Source organism: Anabrus simplex, chromosome 6 (assembly GCF_040414725.1).
Source record: "Anabrus simplex isolate iqAnaSimp1 chromosome 6, ASM4041472v1, whole genome shotgun sequence".
Classification (NCBI taxonomy): domain Eukaryota; kingdom Metazoa; phylum Arthropoda; class Insecta; order Orthoptera; family Tettigoniidae; genus Anabrus; species Anabrus simplex.
Genome location: NC_090270.1, coordinates 305,244,215 through 305,265,522, shown reverse-complemented (window position 1 = coordinate 305,265,522; position 21,308 = coordinate 305,244,215). Strand labels below are relative to the sequence as shown.

General features: G+C 41.0%; 2 protein-coding genes across 2 annotated transcripts in view; both read left to right on the top strand.

Moving 5' to 3' along the window:
- LOC136876514 (cytochrome P450 6j1) overlaps positions 1-3,285 on the top strand; it is a 96,225-nt gene extending 92,940 nt beyond the window's left edge. Inside the window, exons 5-6 of the mRNA XM_067150528.2 lie at positions 2,662-2,913; positions 3,029-3,285. Of these exons, the coding sequence (XP_067006629.2) occupies positions 2,662-2,913; positions 3,029-3,195 (419 nt within the window). The 3' untranslated portion in view covers positions 3,196-3,285. The remainder of the gene's footprint in view (positions 1-2,661; positions 2,914-3,028) is intronic.
- Positions 3,286-6,995: 3,710 nt separating this feature from the next.
- LOC136876510 (cytochrome P450 6j1) overlaps positions 6,996-21,308 on the top strand; it is an 81,370-nt gene continuing 67,057 nt past the window's right edge. Inside the window, exon 1 of the mRNA XM_067150524.2 lies at positions 6,996-7,161. The gene's annotated coding sequence lies outside the window, so the exon portion shown is untranslated. The remainder of the gene's footprint in view (positions 7,162-21,308) is intronic.

The following is a 21,308-nucleotide window of genomic DNA, read 5'->3' as shown; positions in this document are numbered from 1 at the left end:
TCATATACGAGTACATTCCAAACACCCTCCATATTAAGCCTCTTCTCACCATCCTGTTCACATTTGCCACTTTCATATTCAAATCCTGATTTACCCTCATAAACTTCTTTAGGGTAGCATTCGGCTATGAGCTCTTGTTCGGCAATAAATCTTGTCCGCTTAATCACATGTTTCCAATAAACACCACTTCTCCTCACTCATTCAATATTATAATACACAGTTCAAAAAATTAGGGGAACATGTTTTTGAACGTATGCCATGCTCCACAAAACAAAACCTCACGCCCAGGTATATAAGCCAACTAAACCTTTATTCTTTAGCGTTGAAGTATACAAAAGGGCATCGATGGATTCGCGTTCATTTTCAGAACACAAGCAGAAATGTTCAAATAGGGACGAAAACAAAGTGATAACAGTGCTCCAGAGTGAATTTTTAACACTGTTGGAGATATTCAGTGTGATGTGTGTCCTCCACGAGCATGAATCATAGCTTGGCACCTAAGCGGCATGCTCCGTATAAGTCGACGGATGTCACGTTGCGGTGTCAGGTCCCATTCTTCAATGAGAGACTTCTCGAGGTCTTAGAGAATCTGTGGTGGAACAGGACTTCTGTCAAGCCTATCCCACACATACTCGGTGGAATTAAGGTCGAGACTCACTCCTGGCCATTTCATCTTTTGAATGTCCAGTTCTCGCAAGACATCTCTGGTGATGTGCGCAACATGAGCCCTGGCATTGTCGTGCATGAGTACGAATTCAGGGCCAACACCGTATGCAGCAACCAACACATGCTGTAGCAGTATCTGTTCGATGTACCCCACAGCGATAAGATTACCAAGAATGACGACAAGATCCGTACGGCCATCAATACTGATGCCACTCCACATCATCTCAGAACCTCGTCCGAATCGGTCGCCTTCCTGGACAACATTTTACATGTAATGTTCACCACGGCGTCTCCACACACGTTGACGTCCATCACGCTGTGTCAGAGAAAATCTGGACTCGTCTGTGAATAACACAGGTCTCCATTGGGGAAGTTAACAGTTGACATGGGTACGGTCAAACAGAAGGCGAGATGCGCGATTTTGCTGCGTTGAACGGGGCACTCGAACAGGACGCCTGTGTCGTAAGGACACTTCTCTTAACCTGTTCCTTACTGTCTGGTCAGAGACCGTGACTCCAGTGATCCTCCTGAGGTCTTGCTGCATTTCTCTTGCAGTTGCTGAACGGCGCCGCAACGCACAGATGGTCAGATATCGGTCATCCTGTGGGGTTGTTATGCGTCCACGACATTGTCCAGTCCTCCTTGTGAGCTGGCCTGTCTCATTATAGCGATTCCACAAGCGTTTAATAACTGACGGAGAGACATTGAGATCCACAGCAACACGACGAAAAGTCCATTCTTCCCGGATCAAAGTGATGGCCCTTGAGACTTGAACCTCGTTAAGATGTCTCATGGGGTGTGCTGGTTTACGTACAACGTGCTCAACCGCAGTAGTCTGTGTATCTCACCACGACACACAGACCCACCGCTGTTCACTTTATTTTAAGAGGTCATCTGTCTGTTTAATGCATGGCTACGCCTATAGATGGAGTATAACTTCGATTTGACAAACCCTGAGTAGCTAAGGTCTCAACGTATGCTATAGGACCATTGGAACACAATCTACCAAATTAACGTTCACATACCAGACATTAAAATACATGTCCCCATATTTTTTGAACTGTGTACTCACCTAAACCCAGTCGATCCAAAGCATTGTTCGCCTTATCAACCCAGTAATCACCACAATTGCTCTTCTTTTGTTTAGGCCCCCTTCACCTTTTCTCAACCTGCACCAGTAACTAAGAACTCTTTTTAAAATGTCAAACCTGATATATTCTTTACACATAACACTTGCCCCTGCGCTCGCAGCACACAGTGGCAACCCCATAACAATATTGCAGAACTTACTCCCTATCTGATCTAATATCCCACACACTTTCTCTACTCCCCCAAACCTCAGAAGCATACAGCACTCTACTCTTCACTACTGCTTTAAACACCATCCTTTGCATATCATAATCTACACCCATGAAATTTATTTTCCGATATCCTAATTACTGAGAGTGCAGCTTGGCCTTTTCATTTGACTCGCCTAATTTGCTCAACCCAACTACCATTTCTGCTTATCATCACCCCCAGTTATTCAACCTTATCCGCCACGGCTATTTCTTCCCCATTTATTTTCCCCGGTTTCTTTTTGTTCCCTTTGCTACAGACCATCACCTTTGTCTTGTTGTAGTTGATCTTCAATGACCATTTTTTCGTAAAATCGAAACCTAATTCAACCTCTTTTGCAGGCCCCCCAGCTGTCGACGTCAACAATAATACATCATCAGCAAAGATCAACCCTGGAATTTCTTGTCCCCCTACCACTCGACAAGCCCAATTCCCCTCCCCATGGCCAGTTTTAATAACTGTGTAGATGGAATACTTATTGCATTTACATTTATATTTGTTCCGCGCTACTTTTAAACCATTTCGAATAGTTATGTAAAAGCAGTGGAACAATATTTCTAACTCATTCAATGTACAGGACATTTTCTCATTGATGCTCTTATTATTCATTGTATCGAAAGCGATTCGACGTTGAACCAATAGCATTGTCTGTTTCAGAGACGCTGCGGAAGTATCCTGTTCTTCCTTTCCTGGACCGCAAAGTGCTGCAGCCTTACACTCTACCGGGCACAAACTTCACATTGGACAAGGGAGATGTAGTTATCATTTCACTCAGCGGTATCCATTACGACTCTCAGTATTACCCGAATCCACAACGCTTCGATCCTGAACGTTTTACTGAGGAGAATAAGCGTTCGAGACCCAACTACTCGTATATGCCCTTCGGAGAAGGTCCCAGGATTTGCCTTGGTAAGTCTAGTACTGTATTTATCAATAATGAAACTGAAACATATTGTCGAGATTCCCTGTTACTTATGTATTACCCACATCATAACATGTCAAATGTTACTTTTGTTTCTGGCAGGAATGCGCTTGGGAATCTTGCAGGCCAAAGCTGGATTGGCACATCTCATCGCTAACTTCGAGGTGGCGCCTTGTCAGGGCACTCCAGTGCCCATGGAATTTGATGCCAAATCCTTTCTGCTCTCGGCTAAGGGCACTCTACCACTCAGCATCAGCAAGATTAATTGAAATTTAAAAAACACGTATATGATGTTGTAAATAATGTAAACATTGCTATTTACTGCTATGTTTGTAATAAAATACATTAATTTAAGGTCACACTAATCTATAACAGATTCTATACCTTTCATATCTTCCTCATACTCGTCCGTAGTATAACGGTCACCGCAATTAGCTAGCGTCCTCAGAGGTCTGTGTTCAATTCCCGGTACTGCTAGAGATTTAAGAACGGCAGGTCTGGTATGTGGTTAAATGCTAAATGCAGGTCGCCTCCACTGGGGGTGTGCCTGAGAAGAGGTGCTCCACCTCTGCACGAGGACACACTTTTTTTTTCACATACCGTACGGTATGTTCCTAAATCGTTTTCTGCCTAGAGAACAGGTATGAATTAAATAAGAATATAATACCGCAGCGCTCAAGTATTAAACTTTTAGATTAGGATTCATTGTTTCAAGGTATTTGAAATGGAACGTGCAGACGGAAGAGGCAACGGTAAAAAGCGGTGAAATTTGTGGGATTTCTTAGCACGAACAAAAAGGCTTCAAATCAGGGGCCCTATGAACAGCCTACTTCACCAGGGTGAAATTAATATTAACCTATGATTTTCATGCCTGGAGTCCTACCATAGTCTCAGATATCTATAAACTTCAGAGAATACAACTTGCGGAGAGGCTAAAAAGTCTAAAAACTTACGGTTCCCATTTTCATTCGCCTAACATCGCCTCAATAGAAACTATTGTCAAAAGAACCAACTTGGTCTTCCTTCGAAAATCCCTCGCCGGCTCCAATAACGTTGACCCTTTTCATCGCTTTTCCCTATCATTTCACTCTGTTCACAGAGGCGTCATTCTGTTTTGGACGTCTAATTACTGCAGGTTGATCCGACCACTGCACGCCGTTCAGTTCGTGGAAAAAGTTGGCGGCGCCGCTCCTTTTCTAAAGTAATGCAAATAATACACACAGAATAATGCACCACCACGATACAATTGACGATAGGTACTGCGGTGACGATTGGATAGGAAAGGGCTAGGAGTGGGAAGGATAAACTGTCATTGCATTATTCGTTTAATCTTCACTCGCTCCTTAACTGAGCTGGCCGTCAGGAAGGGCAACCAGCCGTAAAACGTTTTCATTTTTTATTTACCGTCCAGTTTTGGTTTCTCTCACTGACTCAGCGAAGGATCCTGCCTCTACTACCTCAAGGACAGTGTCCTGGAGTGTGGAAAATTTGGTCGAGGATACAACTGGGGAGGAAGACCGGAGTACCTCTCCCAGGCGGCCTCACCTGCCATCCTTTTCACATTCCGTGCTAGAGCCGGGAGTCGTACCCGGGCCTCTGGGGATGACAGCTAATCACAAAAGAGTAATGTTACGAAAATGTTGCAAACTTTGCGCTGGGAAGACCCGGGAGTAAGGAGACGAGATGCACGACTATGCGGTATGTTCCGAACTGTTTGTGGAGAACGGGTGCGGAGTGACATTAGTATGCGAAAAAGCTTGAGCGAAACTTTCAAAAGTAGGAAAGATCATAGTATGAAGATCAAAGTGGAATTCAAGAGGACAAATAGGGGCGAAGGGAGTAAGGAATTGGAATGAATTATCAAGGAAAATGTTCGTGTTCAATAAATTTCCAAATTCTCAGAAAACGGAAAAGCAAATTAACAACTGATAGGAAATCTGCCACCGGGCGATTGATTGATTGATTGATTGATTGATTGATTGATTGATTGATTGATTGATTGATTGATTGATTGATTGATTGATTGATTGATTGATTGATTGATTGATTGATTGATTGATTGATTGATTGATTGATTGATTGATTGATTGATTGATTGATTGGCATCAGAATAATACGCCACTAGTATTTCGATGGGTCAGGTCAGTGTGTGGACGGCTCGCGTGTGGGATATAAACTCGGGAGGTGGGTAACAACAAGTGTGGCGCCGAAGAAAACTTTTTGCACAGATACGAATTTCGTCTCGATCCACTCCTATGTGTAACGAAATACGTCATGGTAGTGAGTTCATGGAGCTTCACCTACGTTCCAGTTAGCAATGGCTTGAATGGAATATGTTAGCTGAAATTGCCAGACCGATGGAACGAAATAGTTCAAATTCAAATCAATTACCACTGAACTGCATTTAGGGCAGTCGCCCAGGTGGCAGATTCCCTATCTTCTCTATCTAGACTTTTCTTACATGATTGTAAAGCATTTGCAAATTCATTAAACATATCCCTTGGTAAGTAATTCCAATTCATAACTCCCCTTCCTGTAAACGAATATTTGTCCCAATTTGTACTCTTGAATTCCATCTTCATATTGTGATATTTCCTACTTGTAAAGACACAACTCAAACTTATTCGTCTACTAATGTCATTCCACGCCATCTCTCCACCGACAGCTCGGAACATACCACTTAGTCAAGCAGCTCGTCTCCTTCCTCCCAAGTCTTCCCAGCCCACACCCTGCAACATTTTCGTAACGGTACTCTTTTGTCGGAAATGACCCATAAAAAATCGAGCTGCTCTTCTTTGGACCTTTTCCAGTTCTCGAATCAAGTAATTCTGGTGAGGGTCCCATACACTAGAACCATACTCTAGTTGGGGTCTTGTCAGAAAATTATATGCCCTCTCCTTTACATCCTTCCTTTCTTTCTTAATCCCTTTACCCTCCAGAATTGATTTTTCCCTGGGACTCAGGGAGGGATCCCACTTCTACCGTCTCAAGTGCAGTGTCCTCGAACATGACACTCTAGGTCGGGGAATACAACTGGGAAGGAGGGCCAGTACCTCGCCTAGCCTGCCATGCTATGTTGAATAGGAGCCTTGTGGGGGGGGGGAAGATTGGAAGGGACAGCTAAGGTACGGGGAAGGAAGTGGCCGTGGCCTTACGTTAGGTACCATCCCGGCATTTGCCTGGAGGAGAAGTGGGAAACAATCCAAAAAGACTTCGAGGATGGCTGAAGTGGGATCGAACCTCTGTCTACTCAGTCGAGCTCCCGAGACTGAGTGGAGCACGTTCCAGCCCTCGTACCACTTTTCAAATTTCGTGGCAGAGTCGGGAATCGAACCCAGGCCTCCGGGAGTGGCAGCTAATCACGCTAACCACTACACCACAAAGACGGACTACATCCTTACTACAAACCCTAATAACCTCATAACCATGTGCAGACGCTTTATTTACACTCCCTTTTATTGATTATCCCAATGAAGATACCGTACTTTCTTTTATTAACAACTATGTTCTTACAGTGAATAATAATAATAATAACGTTATTGGCTTTGCGTCCCACTAACTATTGTTACGGTTTTCGGAGACGCCGAGGTGCCGGAATTCAGTCCCGCATAAGTTCTTTTACGTTCCAGTGAATCTACCGACACGAGGCTGACGTATCTGAGCATCTTCAAATACCACCAGACTCAGCCAGGTTCGAACCTGCCAAGTTGGCGTCAGAAGGCCAGCGCCTCAAACGTCTGAGCCACTCAGCCCGGCGTACTTACAGTGATCCCCATCAGAAACTTTCACCTCATCAATGCAGTAATTAAAACTGAGACGACTTCTCCCATTCGTGAAACGCACTACCTGACTTTTAATCCCGATTATCATTTGGACTGGATGACAGTACCGTACCACATTTCTCGACGAAGAATCACGATATCATATCACTATTAGTCATGATGTTCAAGATAAGGACGTTTCTTTTTTAACTACGGCTGGAATGTTATCAGTTTAGCAGGGCTAGGCTCACTTGAAACGCGTGAGTCATACTTCTTACACCTGAAGGTCACTTAGCGCTTCACCGCCTCACCGGCACAGCGCGCAGGAGAAACGGTGGCAGGACGTGACAGTCTCTTGTTGAGTGCAGTATAAAGTGAGTGTAGCAGATCGCGGGGAACGTGCGATTGTATGTATTGATCTCGATGAAACAGTGATATCATTTGTGGTGTGTATGAAGACTGTCAACTGAAGAGGTACGTAATTTCAAGACTGCGTAATCTACCCTATGCACTTCCACCAGGGGCGTAGCCAAGGCGGGGGCTGGGGTGGATATTGGGCATAGACCCCTTCCTATAGAAATTTTCTTCTTCTCCTTATTAATCTGTTTCGGACTCAACAAGGGATCCCACCTCTACCGCCTCAAGGGCAGTGTCCTGGAGCGTGAGACTTTGGGTCGGGGGATACAACTGGGAAGAATGACCAGTACCTCTCCCAGGCGGCCTCACCTGCTATTCTGAACGGGCCTTGTCGGGGGATGGGAAGATTGGAAGGGATAGACAAGGAAGAGGGTAGGAAGCTGCTGTGGCCTTAAATTAGGTACCACCCGGCATTTGCCTGGAGGAAAAGTGGAAAACCACGGACCCCCTCTACTCAGTTGACCTCCCGAGGCTGAGTGGACCCCGTTCCAGTCCTCGTACCACTTTTCAAATTTCGTGACAGAGCCGGGAATCGAACCCGGGCCTCCGGGGGTGGCAGGTAATCACACTAGCCACTACACCACAGAGGCGGACCTTTGAAAATTTTACAAAAATAAAATAAAATAAACAGCAACTGATAATAAACTAAATACACATTCAGAGACAAAATTGTAGAAGTAACAGATCTGTTGAATCTATTTTCTAGGAAGCCTCGAAAGTTAGATTTTAGATTGTAAACTGAATCTACGGATTGCTGTAAAACTGTTAACCTTGATCTCTTGTTCTGTATTGTGTAGCGAACTGCAATCTGAATATCAACATAATTCACTTGTCAGTGTCATAATGACAAGTCTCGCATGAGTGCATCGCACACAAACAAGCACCTTCATTCTGTTCTGTCATCATTTTGTAACTATACCCTCCCATATCGGCCGATTCTGGCTGGCTACACTACTGACTTTCATGTTTTTTTTTTGTTTTTTTTTTTTTGCTATGGGCTTTACGTCGCACCGACACAGATAGGTCTTATGGCGACGATGGGATAGGAAAGGCCTAGGAGTTGGAAGGAAGCGGCCGTGGCCTTAATTAAGGTACAGCCCCAGCATTTGCCTGGTGTGAAAATGGGAAACCACGGAAAACCATTTTCAGGGCTGCCGATAGTGGGATTCGAACCTACTATCTCCCGGATGCAAGCTTCACAGCCGCGCGCCTCTACGCGCACGGCCAACTCGCCCGGTGACTTCCATGTTCTTTGTAGGTACAGTACAGACGCGAAATGTTTAATTAGTATGTAGTGGACACATCTAGTGACTAGTGTTGTGCCACAGAGGCCTAGACGAGTTTTCTTCCAAAGCACGCGATTTGTTCACTGCTAGCTTGCGCATTATTATTATTATTATTATTATTATTATTATTATTATTTGCTATTGCTTTACGTCGTACCGACAGGAAACGGCTAGGACTGGGAAGGAAGCGCCCGTGGCCTTAATTAAGGTACAGCCCCAGCATTTGCCTGGTGTGAAAATGGGAAACCGCGGAAAACCATCTTCAGGGCTGCCGACAGTGGGGTTCGAACCTACTATCTCCCGATTACTGGATACTGGCCGCACTTAAGCGACTGCAGCTATCGAGTTCGGTGCGCATTATTTGTATTTGGAGTCTGATCACTAGCGTTTTCGAGTGATTTGATTTGATTTGATTTGATTATTTACCATCAACAGAGTCATCGCTTCTCCAATTACAGATGGTATAATGCATTCAAATAATAATAATAATAATAATAATAATAATAATAATAATAATAATAATAATAATAACAATAATAATAATACCGGGCGAGATGGCCGTGCGCGTAGAGGCGCGCGGCTGTGAGCTTGCATCCGGGAGATAGTAGGTTCGAATCCCACTATCGGCAGCCCTGAAAATGGTTTTCCATGGTTTCCCATTTTCACACCAGGCAAATGCTGGGGCTGTACCTTAATTAAGGCCACGGCCGCTTCCTTCCAACTCCTAGGCCTTTCCTATCCCATCGTCGCCATAAGACCTATCTGTGTCGGTGCGACGTAAAGCCCCTAGTAAAAAAAATAATAATAATAATAATTCTTTTTTTCTTAATCCGTTTACCCTCCAGGGTTGGAATTTCCCTCGGTCTCAGCGAGAGATCCCACCTCTACCGCCTCAAGGGCAGTGTACTGTAGCGTGAAACAATGGGTCGTACATAAAACTGGGAAGGAGGACCAGTACGTCGCCCAGGCTCCCTTACCTGCTATGGTGAACAGGGGCCTTGTGGGGGGATGGAATGAGTGGAAGGGGTAGACAAGAAAGAGTGAAGGAAGCGGCCGTGGACTTAAGTTAGGTACCATCCAGGCATTTGCCTGGAGGAGAAGTGGGAAACCACGGAAAATCACTTCGAGGATTGCTGAGGTGGAAATCGAACCCCTCTATACTCAGAAAAAAAATTGTTTTACGTCGCATCGACACGGATAGGTCTTATGGCGACGATGGGATAGGAAAGGCCTAGTAGTGGGAAGGAAGCGGCCGTGGCCTTAATTAAGATACAGCCCCAGCATTTGCCTGGTGTGAAAGTGGAAAACCACAGAAAACCATCTTCAGGGCTGCCGGCAGTAGGGCTTGAACACACTATCTGCCGGATGCAAGCTAACAGGTTCGCGCCCCTAAACGCACGTCCAACTCACCCGGTCCTCTACTCAGATGACCTCCCGAGGCTGGTATTCCTGCGCAAGCAAAGTTTTCAAAATCAGAGGAAACTGGATCAGCTTAAAGTAAGTGCACCTCATATTCACTCTCTTCCATTACTTGTTTTGATAACTTCTTCGAGATGCAGCCGTGTGTCTTAAAAGGAAAGTCGCGTTGCTAATCAATGTCACTATACTTACATCTATCTAAATACAAGTAACAATAAATACGAACACGGTATTTTTCGAATCAGTGAACCTCCGGGACGTTTTATCCACGCCCCGCCACTGGTAGAGTGCCTCTCAAAACCATGTGAACAGTTGCGGTAAACTGAGCGAGTTAGCTACTCTAGCAAGTTGCTGTCCTAAGTGAAGCTTCGGTTTCTGCTGTTATATGCACGTTTCGATTATTATTATTATTATTATTAGTAGTAGTAGTAGTAGTAGTAGTAGTAGTAGTAGTAGTATAGCAAAGTGGAAGAATGGTGAATAGGCGTACCTGCGTAGTGTTTGAGTGTAGCTTATGCTATTCGCGAAGAAGGAAGGAAGGAAGGAAGGAAGGAAGGAAGGAAGGAATAGGAGCTTCAATACACCGATAATTGGCTTACATGTGCTCGTTAATACTTGTAGGTCATCTGCCGCTTCTGTTAATGATGCTTAATTATGAAGGAGGCAGAGACCACCTACTTCCGACTTACGGTAATTGTTCATATGTGCAAATTTACTGATACAGTAATTCACTAACACGAGTAAAAGCTTTTATCTTAGTTTATAATGCTACGTAAACCGAGATAATAGTTAAGTTTGTATTCACCAACAACATTATCTCGGATAACGGGTAATATCCCGGTTTAAAGTTCTACCGGAGATTGATTGGCCGGTAAAATGGGAAATCTAAGATAATAGTCTTCCAAGATGGCAGCTCGCAAACGACTGGAATGTCTGATTGAAAGAGAAAATCACAGCACGAGGAATATGATCAACATTATGCAATTAATAAATATCCAAGGTGGATAAAAGAACGTGCGACATATTTCGACGACTATGACCGCATTGATTTTCAGACACATTTTAGGTTATCTAAAGCTTGGACACTGTCAAGTGCTATCCATAATCTAACATAACCTGGAATTCCCAAAACACAGGTAGGCCTCAAATGAATTCTCGATTATACAGGTAGCTTATATCTTGTATGGTACACAACTGGGTGATTTTTAAATGAAGAATTAACAAATACTTCCTTGTTTTTTGAGTGAAATATACCTTCTTTCAATCAATCACTACTGAGCTGCATTTTGGGCAGTCGCCCAGGTGGCAGATTCCCTAGCCTTTTCTTAAATGATCTCAAAGAAATTGGAAATTTATTGAACATCTCCCTTGGTAAGTTATTCCAATCCCTAACTCCCCTTCCTGTAAACGAATATTTGCCCCAATTTGTCCTCTTGAATTCCAACTTTATCTTCATATTGTGATCTTTCCTACTTTTAAAGACACCACTCAAACTTATTCGTCTACTGATGTCCTCCCACGCCATCTCTCCACTGACAGCTCGGAACATACCGCTTAGTCGAGCAGCTCGTCTCCTTTCTCCCAAGTCTTCCCAGCCCAAACTTTCCGATATTTTTGTAACACTACTCTTTTGTCAGAAATCGCCCAGAAAAAATCGAGCTGCTTTTCTTTGGATTTTTTCCAGTTTCTGAATCAAGTAATCCTGGTGAGGGTCCCATACTCTAGAACCATACTCTAGTTGGGGTCTCACCAGGGACAAATATGCTCTCTCCTTTACACCCTTACTACAACCCCCAAATACCCTCATAACCATGTGCAGAGATCTGTACCCTTTATTTACAATCATATTTGTGTGATTGCCCCAATGAAGATCTTTCCTTATATTAATACCTAGGTACTTACAATGAGCCCCAAGGGGAACTTTCACCCCATCAACGCAGTAATTAAAACTCAGAGGACTTTTCCTATTAGTGAAAGTCACAGCCTGACTTTTATCCCCGTTTATCATCATACCATTTGCTTATTGTCCATCTCACAACATTATCGAGACCAATTTGCAGTTGCTCGCAATCTTGTGACTTATTTATTACTCTGTACACAATAACATCACCTGAGAAAAGCCTTATCTCTGATTCCACTTCTTTACACATATCATTGATATATATAAGAACATATAAAGGTCCAATAATACTGCCTTGAGGAATTCCCCTCTTAATTACTACAGGGACAGATAAAGCTTCACCTACTCTAATTCTCTGCGTTCTATTTTCTAGAAACAGAGCCACCCATTCAGTCACTCTTTTTTCAAGTCCGATTGCATTCGTTTTTGCCAGTAGTCTTCCATGATCTACCCTATGAAATGCTTTAGACGGGTCAATCGCGATACGGTCCAATTGACCTCCTGAATCCAGGATATCTGTTATAAGTTGCCTGAATCCTACAAGTTGGGCTTCAGTGGAATAACCTTTCCTAAACCCTTCTATCTGCCTTCTAATAACCAGTTATTAATTTCGCAAACATGTCTTATATAATCAGAAATAATACTTTCCCAAAGCTTACATAAAATGCTTGTCAAACTGACTGGCCTGTAATTTTAAACTTTATGTCTATCACCCTTTCATTTATATACAGGGGCTACTATAGCAACTCTCCATTCATTTGGTAAAGTTCCTTCAGGCAAACAATAATCAAACAAGTATTTCAGATATGGTACTATATTTCAACCCATTGTCTTTAGTATATCCCCCGAAACCTTATCAATTTCAGCTGCTTTTCTAGTTTTCAACTTTTGTATCTTACTGTAAATGTCACTGCTGTAATAGGTAAATTTTAATACTTCTTTAGTATTAGTCACCTCCTCTATCTGGACATTATCCTTGTAACCAACAATCTTTACATAGTGCTGACTGAGTATTTCTGCCTTTTGAAGATCCTCGCATACACACTCCCCGTGTTAATTAATGATTACAGGAATGTCCTTTTTGGAACCTGTTTCTGCCTTAAAGTACCTATACATACTCTTCCATTTTTCACTAAAATGTGTATGGCCACCAGTTATGCTTGCCATCATGTTATCCTTAGCTGACTTCTTTGCTAGATTCAATTTCCTAGTAAATTCCTTCAATTATTCCTTACTTCCACAGCCATTTCTAATTCTATTTCTTTCAAACATGCACCTCCTTCTTAGTCTCTTTACTTCCCTCTTATAATATAGTGGATCTTTACCATTACTCACCACCTTTAAAGGTACAAACCTATTTTCACATTCCTCAACAATTGCTTAAACCCATCCCAGAGTCTGTTTACATTTTTATTTACCGTTTACCACCGACCACAGTTACTTATTAAAAAACTTCCTCATGCCTGTTTTATCAGCCATATGGTACTGCCTAATAGTCCTAATTTTAATATCTTCCTTTCTTTCACATTTATTTTTAATTACCACAAAAACAGCTTCGTGATTACTAATACCATATATTACTTCGGTTTCTCTATAGAGCTCATCTGGTTTTACCAGCACCACATCCAGAATATTCTTCCCTCTTGTTGGTTCCATCGCTTTCTGAATCAGGTGGCCTTCCCATATTAACTTATCTTCCATTTGTTGGTCATGCTTCCTGTCGTTCGCATTACCTTCCCAATAGATATTTGTTAAATTGAGATCACCCGCTATAATTACGTTCCTTTCCTTATCATTTCCCACATAGCTTTTCCAATCAAATAATCAAATAATTATCAAATCAAATAATTCTGAATCAGCATCTGCACTACCCTTTCCTGGTCCGTACACTCCAAAGACATCAAGTTGCCTATTATCTTTAGAGATGAGCCTCACCCCTAGAATTTCGTATTTGTCATCTTTAACTTTTTCGTAGCTTACAAATTCTTCTTTCACCAGAACGAATACTCCCCCTCCTACCATTCCTATCCTATCTCTGCGATACACCCTCCAGCACTGTGGGAAAATTTCTGGATCCATTATATCATTTCTCAGCCATGTTTCAACTCCTATTACAATATCCATTCTATTCCTTTCTTTACAATACTTCTACGGTTGAGCACTAACATTTTTATGCCATCCCTACTTGATTTCCAGTTCCCTGTTCCCTTAACACATATTAGGCTTCTTTCTTCGTTTTTGCTCAACAGCGGATTTGATTTATGCAAATTATTTGCAAACCCCGAATAGAATCAAAAACTTATTTACATTTCGATAGTGGCGGTAGCACGTAGTCATTTGTTTTCCGTGCGTCAGTATGAAATATCTACCGTTCAAATGCAGATTGAAACTAAAACTTTTGGCCAAGTGTACCAACCTTGTTTAAGATTCGGGTAACCAGTGTCTACGTAAACATGGTGTAAATGTAAGGACTGGTTAGAAGGAAGCATAGAACACCATTCTGAATCGATGTTTAGTTAGGCACGTTTAGCTGGCAGGAGAATTAAACACTCGCGTGATGTTTAACTTACTAGCGAAGAATAGTTGAACGCGCTTCGGTGATTTCGTATTTCTTTCGTTAGGAGGATGAATATTCATTTCTTCTTTGCTCACAGTACTTCTTAGAAACATGGAAGAACAAAAGAGAAAAAAGGTCGTCCTTTTTTTCAGATTTTGAAACCAGTATTGTGGCATAATTCTGTGGCTTGGTTCTAAAAGGGCCAATGCCATATTTTAATCGAAATTGAGATATTAACTGATACAAACGCGTTTTATCCTGGCTTGCAACATGTTAAAAGGTCCAATATCTCTGTTAAGTACTAAACGAACAGTTAACGTTTAAGGGGGTACGGAATGCCCTATGCTGCCAATGATAAAATCGGCTGTTTATATTGTACTTTTTCTCTGAAACCACTGAAGGCAAAATCTTGCAGCATATAGTCGAATATCTTGGTCTTCTACTGAAACGAACCTAATTTTTATAAGGACATAATTAAGAAAGATATTATTTTTTATTTTGAAACCAGATATTTTTAGTATTTTTATAATGTATTTTTGCTAATAAAATTTGTAATATACAGACAAATTAAAAACTGTTGTTTCAGTAGTTGAAAGAGGTATTTATCAGTATGGCCTACAAATTTCAATTTCATATATTGAAAACTGGCTGAGAAAATGCACCTTATGCCTTAAAAAAGTAAACTTACGGGACACGGGCTTCAAAGTTTACACAACCATGCATGCCAGGTCCATAGCTCGGATTATCTGGATCTTCTTCAAATTCCTCTTGTAGTCTCTTCTGGGCACCTCTTCTGTCTTTTCTGGCTTGAAGGGCTATTTTTAATGGCATTTTCAGCAGGCCTTAGTCTTAGCAGGTCACTACGCAACATTGGATCAACAGTTCGACACACAACATTCAACCCTAACACTTGCATAACTTTGCACTTTGTGATGTTTCCCTGGTTAAAAATTGAAACAGCATCATATACACTAAAATGAAGTGTGCTGAAACCCACAAACACTGTTTTGGATAGGCGGTTCCAGATGACACTTTTGACACATTAGTCTGGGTTTTGTGTCCTACCGTGCAGGCATTTTCTCAGGAGACTTTTATCATAAAGATCCCTGAAAATTGGTTTGATCTCATCCATAATGGCTGGTGGCAAACTAGGAGGATGGTTATATTTCTCCCCTGTTACTTTGCTCCTGTTATGTTTGCACCAGCTGTCTGTCCCTGAAGGACACAAGCCATGTACAGGATTTTCATTACTGGAATAAATGTGAAAATACCTAGGTATGATGCCAAAACAGCTTTCCTCATTGCTTCCACATTATCAGTAGGCTATTTTGCCAGATTGCCAAACCATAGTAATTCTGGAGAGTATCAATAACTGAATCAGTCAATCTGTTCTTACCCTCTATTTTCTACCATCACTACATTTCTTTCCCTTCATGCTTGATTTTAGTCGTCTCAATCTTGTCCCTATACGTTTCTGAACGTGACCAACACATTCCGATTTGGTTATATTTACATCATTTCCATAGGGTTTAGAATCCTGAACCACTCTGTAAGCCTTAGATTCACCATCCTCTAAGTATCACTGAATAGAACGTTGGTCAAGTGACTTGCAAGAGACCGTCATGTCTACTCACAACAGAAATCTAGCGTGCAACATCATATAAATTATTTTAAAAAGCACACTTGTAGTTATCATATCATCATAATTCATACACCATTTTAAAGAGGACATTTGACATATTAAGAAATAACAATAATATAAAAATGACAAATTTTTGGCAAAATACCCATTCCGTATCCCCTTAATTAAATAAGCCCTTGCCAATAATGTTAGATTACCAATAAAGATTAGAGACCTGGCAGTTTTTAAAGAATACGATAGAAAAAATTAGCGTTTAATGAGGTGACTTCCACAAAGAAAGTATAAAGTTATTTAAAGTTAAATGTTGAAAAAAATAATTGGAAAACTATAAGCAAAACTTTAAATGCTCATAGTTCAAAAGCAGGTTTTTTGACATTGGCCCTTTTAGAACCAAGCCACAGAATTACAGAAGCTATAATATTACTCGTGTATAATACGTACTGCTGCTCTTCTGTGCATATTAATAATATCACCTACAATTGTTAAAGGAACGAGTGGCGTAATACCTCACCGTAGCGAGCAGTCTGTTGATAGCAGAAACAGGATGATATCTCTGCGTTTGATATTGTAGGTTATTTTGCATTGTTTCCGGAAGAAATGAAACTTTCTTTTAGATAAACTAAACCTTTCCACATATTTTCTATCACTAAGTTCTTCAAAAGGATCACCTCTCTTCACTATTATAACTTCGCGCCCATTTTCATTCTGTTCCAGATATTCCAGATATAACAGTTCATCTTCAAAATCATTTCCAAATCTGGCAGCCATTTTACCTTCACTGCTAATCACTGTTTATATTTGGTAACCGCTCGAACTTGACTTTTTAACTTTAACCAACAATAATCAGGGATAAATAATAATCAGGAATGATGCTATGCAATTTCATTTAAACAAGCTTTAGGAAAAACCTCAAACGTTGATTAGGGTAAAATAAGTTTTTTTGTTTTTTTTAGTTGCTTTACGTCGCACCGACACAGATAGGTCTTATGGCGACGATGGGACAAGGAAAGGCTAGGAGTGGGAAGGAAACGGCCGTGGCCTTAATTAAGGTATAGCCCCAGCATTCGCCTGGTGTGAAAATGGGAAACCACGGAAAACCATTTTCAGGGCTGCCGACAGTGGGGTTCGAACCTACTATCTCCCGAATACTGGATACTGGCCGCACTTAAGCGACTGCAGCTATCGAGCTCGGTAAAACAAGGTTCAAGGACTTGGCCATTAGTTTTGGTAATCCGAGATAATAAATTGTATGGTAAATTCAGAAGTAAGCGTTATCCAAGATAATGACATTATCCGACATTTGGAAATCTAAGATAACAGCAAAAGTAACTACGTTGGTAAATACGGACCTTACATCTTCTTGCTATTCAATGAGAGAAAACAGGACAGTCTATAAAAAGACAAGCAATCTGTTGACGTAAACACCGCAGAAATGAATATTTATTATCCATCCCGTTATTTTGAACCATCTGAAATCATCACAGTGAATAAAATAACAGTTATTTACGGAACTATCACGGAAAGTGATCTTTGATGTCACGAACGGTGAGGACGGAATTTCGAAACGAATAACGTAAACTGATTACTTTAGTGTTTTTGTGTACTGTATTTTATTTCATACTTTGGTCAATTTACTCATTTTTAAATTAAACTAGTGGTCCCGTGCTCCTCCACAGAATTCGTTTTAAATAGGTCAGATAACTCATCTTCATATGCCTGTCGTAGTCATATTGTTTTGACTGCTCTTTTCAGTAGTGTTATGAACACTTAATACCAGTACGTAACAACTTACACATTCGTAATGTAGTTTATAACACTTCTTTCCATACAATATTCACTGAGCTTTGACCATTCGGACGTATTTGGACCTTGACATTTTTGAAGCAGTCTTGCAACATACAATTAGCCGCAACTCAATACTAGTTCGGGTATGTAGGCACCCATTTTTTCAAGAGTTTGTCCCTGCGCTTTATTAATGGTCGTACATAAGGGTAGACGACTTGATACCTTCCCGTCTGTACGTTCGTAGACTCTTTTCTCTTAGCAACATGTGAGTTATTAGGAACGTTCTGCCATCTGTTGAGTCTATTCATAAGCTGGAGAGTGTCAGAGAATCAAAGAGTATCTAGCAGAGGAACTGTATACTCTCTGACTTGACAGGTAGTAACCAAACATGGTTGCATGCAATCACACACGGTAGCTAAAAAGAAACGATTAGTGTCACGCGCACCGGCCAGGAGAGTGTGACGTCCGCGGACCGTGGACCGTCTGCCAGACGCTGCAACTTGCTGCAAATCAGCGTGCCGAGCACCCTGCTTATGTTACTTATCACAATTACGTTTATGTTTTAATAAAAACATTTAACATAAAACCACTAAGACATTGCATAGAACTATTATTTTTATTATTTTGTTTGTGTGTTTTCGTAAACAGACTTTGAAATCCAGAATAGTGAGACCTTTTGCTAATATGTTTAAAAATCACTTGTAAATGTTCCAATATACCGGAAATGTTAGTATGTACAGTTCCCAATCCTGTACACGTACATATTAAATAAATCAAAGCTTAACAACCAAGAAATAATATTAACTGAAACAGGTTGTGGATTTTAGAAGTCTAAATAAAATACACAAGATTAAATACTGCATGTTGTTACTTTTCCTGAAAATAGTAAGTGCTGTACTAACATTATTGCTTTTGTATTGCTAAAAGAATATAATAATAATAATAATAATAATAATAATAATAATAATAATAATAATAATAATAATAATAATAATAATAATTTGAATATCCAGTAGAGCATGAAGCTCTATTTGACAAAAGTATATTAGGACTGGGATGGTTTGTACAGCCTGCCACCGCACAGCACGGTATTTTAACAGCACAAACACGACATATACATTGAAATGCACTTCATTCACGAACGTTATGCACCAAGTTCACAACTTTCAAAACATTCGCAAGCCTCCAAAGTAATTAAATAATTAAAGAAACTATGTGCAGACCGCGGACGAACAGCAGTACACCGAAATTCACTGCTTAGAATGAAATCACTGACACCAAAGAGTATATAGACTGATATTAATGCGCCAAACAATGCGTAGTGTAATGGGAGCGATGGTCCAGTGACGTCACGACCATGGCGGTCTACTGTGCATCCGTCTCGTGACACCTACCGTCTCCCTTCCAGCTACCGTGCAATCACATTACTATACAGTATAAAGATGAAAATATCTGAATCTATTCTTCTAATATTATAAAGAGGAAAAATTTGTATATATGTTTGTAAAGGATAAACTCAAAAACTACTGAACCTATTTTAAAAATGACTTCACCTATAGAAAGCTACATTGCCATTGAGTAACTTGACTGTATTTTTTCAAAACAATTCGAGGGGGGCACGGGCGGGGGAGATATAAAAATAATAGGCTAATATAGGCAAAATATCGAATTTATCGTACAAGGACGAGGTGAAGCTCCATTTAATCCCATTGACGCAAGGAACAAAAGCCGGTAAGCCCTACGGGCCCGTAAACCATGTTTAAGGCCCCAAAACCAACCGTTACGGAGATATTGGCACCAAACTGCCCCTGCTCTAGGAATCGGATAAAGTACGGTAATGAACTGCCGTAATCATGGCAACGTCAGCTCCAGGATTCTACAGCAGCGAAATTATCTACAATATATTTTAAAAACCTAACATGTTACGGACATGAAAATTGGTATCTGGAATCACCTTTTAAAAAAAGAACACATGTGTTCGTTTTCATAAAATCCACTTATGGGGGTGGGTGAAATGAAGTGAGGAAGGAGTTGAATATTATATTAAATAAAGCAACTCGCTATGTACAGAATGTATTGCGGGCTAGGGTAAGCCTTTTCCTGTAATTATTAGAGTGGTCATTTAGTGATTTGATTTTAAGATTACTCAAAGTCGATTGAACTTACAGATCTATGACTGATTATATACCGGCAGGTAATTCCAGAGAGAATAATCAAAGAATGAGGCAAATCGATCCAGTAGAACCACCGGACGGATTGGACAAACTCTTCCTCATTACCTCTCCTTGCCCGAATATCACTTATTCCTAACACATCCATTTGCGCACTATTTGCTGACTCAGCCAGTTCTACTTTCTTTATTCCATAAGCCACATTAATATTGATAGCTCCCCATCGAATTCCATTTCGTTCCCCAAGTTGTTTCCAAGCAGTCCCTCGCCTGTCAAATGAGAGTGAGACTCCGTTACTCCCATAGCTCCGAGGCTTACTTAAAATATTCTGAGCTCGGTAAATTCATGAAGCAGGATGCTACCCTACTTGCACATAGTCCTAGTGAGGATCTCTCCTCTAACGGGTTATGGACCACCGGTGGATTGTATAGCCCCAGCCGCCTGAGCACAAGGAGGGCCATGACTCAGAATATGTCCGAGAGGCCCACTCCCATTCCATAAAAACTGGTATCCCGACTCTCAGGACCACTTAATAGGCCACTCAGCCGTTGCCCATGGTTCACGAACTAGGACGTGACTATAGTAACCCATACCATGAACCATATATATAGATTTAATTATAAATAATGTTGACAAATCACCAAGCAAATCATCCATGTTTGCCTCATGCAGTAACGGTTTATTTTCTTATTCTTTTTTTGTTTCATTTATTGTATGTTGTTAAGAAAGTTATACGAGGTGTGTTATTTGGTGATAAAATATCAAAATGAATGCTATATGAAGCAGTGAACTGTCCACTATGCTACCAGAGTCGTAAACATGGTCTTCCGGTCCTGGATTATTGAAGGTAATACGAAATTTATGTTGTTTTTTACGGTTCTTCTTCCGCATTGGGCCACCTATGGATCGCATAGAACTTGGGCTTCTTAGCCTTTCTTGCCTTCTCTTCCCAGAACGTCTTCATTCTTTCGCTTCTCACCTTTCTCCTCCTCAGAAATGATCCGTTAGGGCTTCTGTTTTAGTGGTTTCTCTTCAAAGGATTTTAGACTGTCGACTTTTATTCTGAACTCTCTCCTATTGTGGATCATCTGTAGTCCAATTCCAACTTCTTCCGCATCCCTCTCGACCTCTTCCACTTGGAGGTGGCCTTCATTCCCCTGATTAATATGAAGATATTTTTGGTCAGCCATTTGCCATCCATTCTTACTAAGTGCACGTAGAATTTCAGCCTGCGTTTTTGCATTGCGTGCGTGATCTGGACTAGACAAAAGAGTGACTGAATGGGTGGCTATATTTCTAGAAATTAGAACTCAGCGAATTAGAGAAAGCGAAGCTTTATCTGACCCTGTAATAATTAAGAGGGGAATTCGTCAAGGCAGTATTATTGGACCTTCATGTTCTCTTATATATATAAATGTTATGAGTTATGAGTAAAGAAGTGGAA